At 38.5% G+C, this 7,158-nt stretch overlaps 1 protein-coding gene across 2 annotated transcripts; it reads right to left on the minus strand.

The window, feature by feature from the left end:
• Nucleotides 1–3,146: 3,146 nt before the first annotated feature.
• LOC137734924 (protein IQ-DOMAIN 17) lies at nt 3,147–6,248 on the minus strand. 2 transcript variants are annotated; one of them, XM_068474255.2, is made up of 5 exons: nt 5,789–6,248; nt 5,369–5,662; nt 5,003–5,251; nt 4,394–4,531; nt 3,147–4,282 (listed from the first exon to the last, which is right to left on the minus strand). In XM_068474255.2, the coding sequence occupies exons 1-5, from the start codon at nt 5,870–5,872 to the stop codon at nt 3,422–3,424; spliced, it is 1,626 nt and encodes a 541-aa protein (XP_068330356.2). In that variant the 5' UTR covers nt 5,873–6,248; the 3' UTR covers nt 3,147–3,421. The 2 variants fall into 2 exon arrangements, with proteins under 2 accessions (XP_068330356.2, XP_068330354.2); XM_068474253.2 differs by having other exon boundaries at nt 4,394–4,534; nt 5,789–6,177.
• Nucleotides 6,249–7,158: the final 910 nt, after the last annotated feature.

A 7,158-nucleotide genomic window follows, 5' to 3' on the forward strand; every position in this document is an offset into this window, starting at 1 on the left:
CTGATAGGGAGAGAGAGGGCCGACGGCACAAAGAGAGAATAGAGAGAGATATGTGTTTGTAGGGTTATGTAGATGATGTGTTATTCCCCCTAAGCAGTGCCTTTATTCATAGTAATAAGAGAGAGAAGAAATCCTTCTCCTCCAAGGACTACAAGTCCTAATAGGGTAGAATAACTAGAATCAAATTTAATCTAGGATTTACATAATCACACTTAAATAAGAAGTTTACAACAAAATCATAATTTTTACAAAAGTATTTTCCAGATTTGTAGTTTCATAAAACCTTCATCGTAACTCCAAATTCGATTATGTTTGCGCCTACGTGTTCGTACCGTAAGTACTTCGAGAATACAGTAAAATAATAGGTCATACACGTCACGAAATGTCAGTCAACGAAAGTCAACAATCTCGCCTTTAGGGGTATTTTCGTAATTCACTTCTTTAAAATTAATAAAATCATAAAATTAGGGAACGGTTACAGTTTATATTTAAATTTTTTGTTTGATCAAATATCTTAAATGGTATTGTTATTTCTTCATTCAAAGGAAAACAAAAATCAAACGGCAAGGTATTTTATTTCCTAATAAATTGTATATAATCATTTTTTTTTTCATATATTTATCTTTAAAAGGAATCAAAGGAGCTAGATTGTGGGAAATTTGTTTCAATATCTTTGCACTTTTATCTTGATGTGAAGAATTTAGGTAGTTGTAAGATCTGTAATTTTGGTATGAATAACTAATAGTTATGATGGATGAGACTCCCAAATTGTAGGGAAAATGTTTAATAAAATATCTAAAAGCAATAGATGTTTAGTCTATAAAGTTAAAAACTCAAACACCTATATCAAAACGCCCATTTATTTTATTAATATGGAATTTCAAAAGAAATTAGAGTTAGGAAATTAAGTTTTTATTTTTTAATTTTCCTTTATACCTTTTTTTTTTGTCAAACGATAAATTTTGTTAGATTAAATGTAAAATTAACCACTGACGGAGTTTGAACTCATGCCATCATACAATGACTCAACTTATTTACATCACTATGGCAAAGGAGGTGGGGTTTTATAAGCATATTCATTCTCATTGTTTGTTGTTCAGCCACCAAATAAGGGGGGAAAAAACATCATATTTCAAAGGGGCTGAAGCAAAAAGCTCAAGAGGGAAGAGTTTTTTTTTTGGTCAAAAAAAGGGGGTTGCAGCAAAAAGCTCAAGAGGGAAGTTTTGTTTGTTTTGCTAGGGCTACAATGTAGTCTTATTATAAATACTTATTTCCTTGTTGTTATGAACTTTCTTAGTTTAAATGTGATTTTGTAAATCTTAGATTTGATTTGATTCTAGTTATTCTTTCCTATATGTACTTGTATTTCTTGGGGATGAAGGATTTCTTCTCCCTTTTTACTACTATGAATAAAGGCACTACGTAGGGGGATAACATATCCTCAACACACATATTCCTCTATGATTCTACAAACACATCTTTCCTCTCTCTCTTCCCTTGCCGCTGGCCCTTAACCTTTAGTCAGATAAATAGGCTACAACAGGTTATCAGCACGCTCCTATTGCTGCGCTTGTGAAGAATGATGCACGTCATCATGATGGATCGAAGCGACTCTAAATCAAATATTCTGGCAGCACCCTTGACAATCGCCTAACGAGCTTGGAGGATACCAAAATAACACTCCACATCCTTCCTATACCCCTCTTGACAGCTTGCAAAGTGTTTTTTCTTTGCACTTCGAGGATGTGGCGCTGTTTTGATAAACGATGACCACCTTGGGTAAATGTCGTCTGCTAGGTAGTATGGTCCGTGATACTTATGTTCGTTGACTCAATATATGACTCTTGGTGTTTTTCCTTGCAGGACATCGTTGAACACTAGGGATTAGAAAAGGACATTGAACATCAAAAAAAGTGTGTCAAATCCATGTGTCAAATGATGTCACCGCTTCCAAAATGATACTTTTTGCTCATTTTCTGTCCCCATAAGCTTTTTGCCATGCACTTGGACAGTTTTTCCAGGTCTAGTGCATATAGTCAATGCTTCCAATTATCCCAGGAAAACCTCACATCTCGCCCTTCTTCATAAGCCTTTGCAAGTCTATCTCAGTAGGTCTCCGGAGGTACTCTGTGGTGTAGATAAATTTGATTGTAGAGCAAAACCTCATCAAGGACTCAAGAATGGTTGATTTCCCCATCATCGCTATCTCATCCACTTGGTTTGCAGATGCTCCATATGTAAACATCCGCAAGGCAACAATAATTTTTTGTTCAGGAATGACACCAAAAACATCCTTCTTTTGCACAAAGTAAGAATCATGGTTGCAAACAGCAATCACGATTTTGTTGAACAAATGTCGTTCCATTCTAAAACGTCGTCTAAAGTACGTATCAGGGAATGCACTGTTACGGACAAAATAATCGTCCAAGAGATTTGTACCTCGCCGTTGCCTGCTTTTATCAATGTTTACGGAACGGCTGGGCCTGGAGATTTGAGCCACAACTTGGATGACTCGACGGGAATGTGAGGCTCTTTGGTTTCTTGCTTCGTCATCTCTTCTTCTATGCTCCTCATCGTATTCCTCTTCCGTCTAATTTTCGCCCACCTGGAGATTGAACATTTCTTCCCCTTGCTTAAACAATTATTTCTATTGCTCATCGATTTCCCAAGACTTCCTTGAAGAAGACATTGTAAGAAAGAAGTAGAAACTATGAATAATGATAGAGATTTTGATTTTGGTGTGTGATTTCTTAGGATGGATGGTGGGTTTTATAGAGGAAAAAAAAAGATTAGGTTGTAGATAATGCCACGTGGCATGTAGTCATTCGTTAAAAATCTGATCGAAATCTATCCTCAAATATTGTAAACAGATTGTGACACGTGGCGCGAAGTGATTGGTTAAAAATCTTATCGAAAATTTATCATCAATGATTCTGAAAAGATAAAGACACATGGCACGACGACATTGGATAAAATTTTTATCAAAATCTATCACTAAAAATTGTCTTTTCAGATAATGACCCGTAACGCAAGGAGAATGATTAAAAATCTTATCCAAAATTACAAATAAAATTATTTTGTATTATTTTATAAAATAAAAAATACTAATATTTTATTGCCTATTATCATAGCTATTCAGTTTGGGGTGAAGATACAAAAGACGGTTACTGTTCATTAAAGACGGTTACTGTTCATTGAGGGGATTCAATAGTAAGTTGCCCTAGGGGGCCTTTGATAGGTTGGAGTTGCTCTTAGAAAGGAAAAACCCTTCAATCAGATCCTTTCTACTACCTACCCAAATACTCACTGCTCCCTAAAATTACATCCCAATTGCCTCTAGAACATTATTTAATGGTCAAATCAGAATAAAAGATTGTGACAAGTTATAGCTCACAATCCCCCTTTCAGTTTCAGCCATTAATCACCTCAACCACCTTCTAAGGTCACTAGTTGAAGAAGGGGAAATCTCACCACCATGACTCTCAGTGCAACAAGAATAGTTAGACTGTTGCTCCACGCTGAAATGCGATGCACTCACACTCTTAAAGCTTGGACTCCTCAAGCTGTATCCATAACCTCCATACCCCATTGCCAGGCCGTAAGGATCAGGAGCTGGAAACGAGAGCCTTTTCTTTGCTGATCCAGCTGCTCGTTCCCGGTCTGGTGTAGATGGCCTTTGCCGTGGTGCGCTCTGAGAGCGTATCCGAGCCTTGGCAGACTCGGTTGCAGCCATGTAATTAGGCAACGCAGCACCAGAATTGGCAATGCTACTATTACTTGTACTACCCGCCCTGCTGCTATGTTGTTGGTGCACAGCACCAGTGTAGAAATAGTTGGACCTAAGGCTTGGAGTTTGAGATGCATTGGAGCTTCTATCTTCTCTAACGCAATGAGGGCTTGCAGACCGGACTAGGAAAGGCTGGGTTTTTGATGGTGAGGGTGTGATAGGGGAGTGATGATGAAGGGGTTGGTTTTGGTAGGCTCGATCTCTATGGAGTGGTGAGCTGGGTCTTTGTTTTGGTGAGCCAGGTCTTTGTTTTGGTGAACTGGGTCTTTGTTGTTGGTGTTGGTGTTGGTGGTATTGGCTTGCACTTGATCTTCTGTAGTTTGGTGGTAAATTAACATAAGGCTGAGGGGTGTCGATTTCGACTGTTTTAATGGGGTCTCTCCGGTCAGTTGAAGGTCTTCCTCTGGTCTCCCATGGCTTTGGCGCGAGCCATTTAGGTCTCTCTTCAAGCTCATCCTCATTTCCCATAGACGGGGTCCTTCTGTTCCTCCATAGCTTCAATCACGCAGAAAATTGAGACCAATTAGCTCATGAATGAAATGAAACCATTGAGAAAAAGAAAAAAAGAAATAACAGAGCTACTACGGATTCAAGTGGATAACAGACCTGTTGAGAAAAGGCTTGGGACAACGATTTCTCACTCTTCATTGCAGCTTCTTTCCGTTGCTGCAACATGGCTTTTACTTCCTCAATGGTGTGAGGACGTTCATCCCAATCATCTGCTATGCTACTTCCCTCTCTAGACTGCTACGCACAATAGCACACAAATTCAATTACTTGAACTACTCTGTTTCTTTCTTTCTTTCTTGTAAGTGAAAGCAAGAGAGGGCAAGAAATCTATGTTCCACTAACATTGTAAAAGAAAAAAAAACTACTTTCACTAGGTATCTTTGAGTAACATTGCGCACAAATTTTTGTTCGACAAGGGAATATTGTAAACTACTCTAATATGTACGGAGCGGGACTTGAAGTTGAACTAGGGCACACAGTTTCTTTCTTTCTTAAAAGAGTTCCCATTTTTTATTTTTGGTTTTCAATTTTCATATCTAACACATTCACACGACAACTTAAAACTAAAACGAAATAGTTATCGGCCAATTCCTTTCTTTCCGCTTTGCAATTTTCAATGTCAAAAGCAGGAAAAAGACTTAAATCATCGTCGATTAGCATTTCAGAATTAAACATTGTTGCTATTCGGGAATGAATCTAACTCACCATGGATTTCCTATCCGAAATGTCTTGAAGATACCGCGATTCCCAAACGCTACTAGTGGTGTCACTAAACGCAGACTGTCTGCTGCCTTCGTGAGAAAGCCTGGTGCGCTGATCGAGCACCCGAGCCTGCACCCGAACCAGAGCCTGCATGCACTTAAGCGTCATCTTTGCTTGCTTCCTCACATTGTGGCCTCTCACCAAGGCCTGCAACTTCACAAGCCCTTTAAGCGCACGAAGCGCCCTCCTTGCCTAAACCACAAACAAAATCACACAACAATCAAAACCCAGTTTCCCATTTTCTCGTTTAACTTTCCCAGCAACCAAACAGAAGTTTAGATCTAGTCATATTAAATGCTGTAAACCTACCAAGTATCCTCTGAAGGCTGTCTGGATAACAATGGCGTAGTAGTGTTCTCTGGCATGATTGGAAGGCCTAGTCAGCCGAGCTACCTCAGCGGCTGCGTGGGCGGTAGCCTTTGCCGCCTCCGCCGTGGCCACCGCCACAGCAAGCATGTGCTTTTGCTCTGCAGCTGCTGAAACATGCTTTTGCTCCGCAGCTGCTGAAATATGCTTTTGCTCCGCAGCTGCTTCTTGGGTCACGGTTTCTTGTTGGTTAAAATTTGTGGGTTTTCTGAAAATCCACCTTCGCTTCTCTCTTTTCTGCACGAACCCCAGAAAAATAAAGGTATATTCACATTATCTGGATTTGCTGCCCAGTAACAAAAACAGAGATGCAAAAAACAGAGAAAGTGAACAGATTTTGGGTTTTAAACAAGAAGAATGGACCTTTCGATCTTCGTCGTCTTTAGTGGGAGATCTGAAAGCCCTTTTGACAGCAGTCAACCAGGAAGTGCCTGCCTTCTTCCCCATGAGATAATACAGTAAAACTAAAACCCAGCTGCATTTACAGCAGCGAAGTAGGAGGCTGAGAGAGAGAACACAAAGTGACAGATAATGCTGGTGGGGGTGACCGTGGCTTGTACGAAAGTGCCACCTCTTTTTTTCACTCTAAAGATTGATAAAGAAAGTTTGAGAGTGAAACCCAAGAATGTGACTTGTTCAGCTAAAGCTTAAGATTCATTCAATCAATTTGATGGAAAAAGGAAAACAATAAAAAGATTCATTCAATAAAGTATTATATGAAAAGGGTGTTCAGGTTTCGAGAGTACAGCGTTACCGGCGTTACGTGACGTTTTCGTCTAATATTCTACCACAATAATGCGAGTCCTTGGTATAACATTGTGTTAATGAATAAGAATGTCAATAACACAAAATATAGCAGTGTACGCAGTCTGTAAATCCTCCGAATTGCTGATGTCCTCTCTCAACTTGCAAATTACTAAATTTTATTACATAAAACATCCATAGAAATGGTAACGAATCGATGGCTTTTTTTTCTTTTTCTTCAGAAATGTTAAAACTCAGGCTTTTTGGGAGGCATTGAAGGACAGTAATGGGTGGTGTCAGAGAGGACCTCAACAAAGCTTTATAAACATAAAATGTAGGATTTTTATCACAAATGATTCATGAAATTGATCCTCACTATCAAGATAATCTATGAAACTGAAAATCAATCAATGTAGTTCCTGAAAATAGGTGTCGCAAATTAATGTGGTTATTTCGTCATAATTCTGTTAAAAAAATCTTTTAAGTACAGATATGGCAAACAAATGGGCCCCATAAGTATTTTTCTCTCACAAATAGTTCTTGAAATTAACCCATGACATCAAAATGATCCATGAAATTAAAAATTGATCAATGTAATCCCTCAAGTAAGTGTCTCAAATCAATGTAGTCATTCCGTCATAATTCTGCCAAAAATTCTGTTATGTCCTGATGTGATACATAAATAGGTCACACAAGTCTAATTAAATTAAAAAAAAAATACAAATAGGCTTAACAATTTAATAGTTAATAAAAAAAAATTGTCAACCCAAAAACCCAGTCCTACAATCACCTCTGATCCCAGTCTACATTTCTATACATCATTCACTCTCTATTCTCTAATAAAAAAATCTTAATACACCCCATCTTTACACATTTCAACACCCTTCACCGAATTGAACCTAGATCGAGATCACCTTTGGTGACAGCTTGGCCCATTGTCAACGACTTCTGGAACATCACCGTTAACATTTAGGCGATCAATATCCTCA

Source organism: Pyrus communis, chromosome 7 (assembly GCF_041283825.1).
Source record: "Pyrus communis isolate YQ-2024b chromosome 7, ASM4128382v1, whole genome shotgun sequence".
NCBI lineage: Eukaryota > Viridiplantae > Streptophyta > Magnoliopsida > Rosales > Rosaceae > Pyrus > Pyrus communis.

What these genes read in the sequence shown, in the direction of transcription:
- LOC137734924 (XM_068474253.2), bottom strand. Translation starts at nt 5,872, where the DNA reads ATGGGGAAGAAGGCAGGCACTTCCTGGTTGACTGCTGTCAAAAGGGCT. An exon ending in AAGACGACGAAGATCGAAAG is followed by an intron (nt 5,663 to 5,788) that starts GTCCATTCTTCT and finishes GGGTTCGTGCAG; the next exon opens with AAAAGAGAGAAGCGAAGGTG. An exon ending in CCCAAGCCTTTTCTCAACAG is followed by an intron (nt 4,283 to 4,393) that starts GTCTGTTATCCA and finishes GCGTGATTGAAG; the next exon opens with CTATGGAGGAACAGAAGGAC.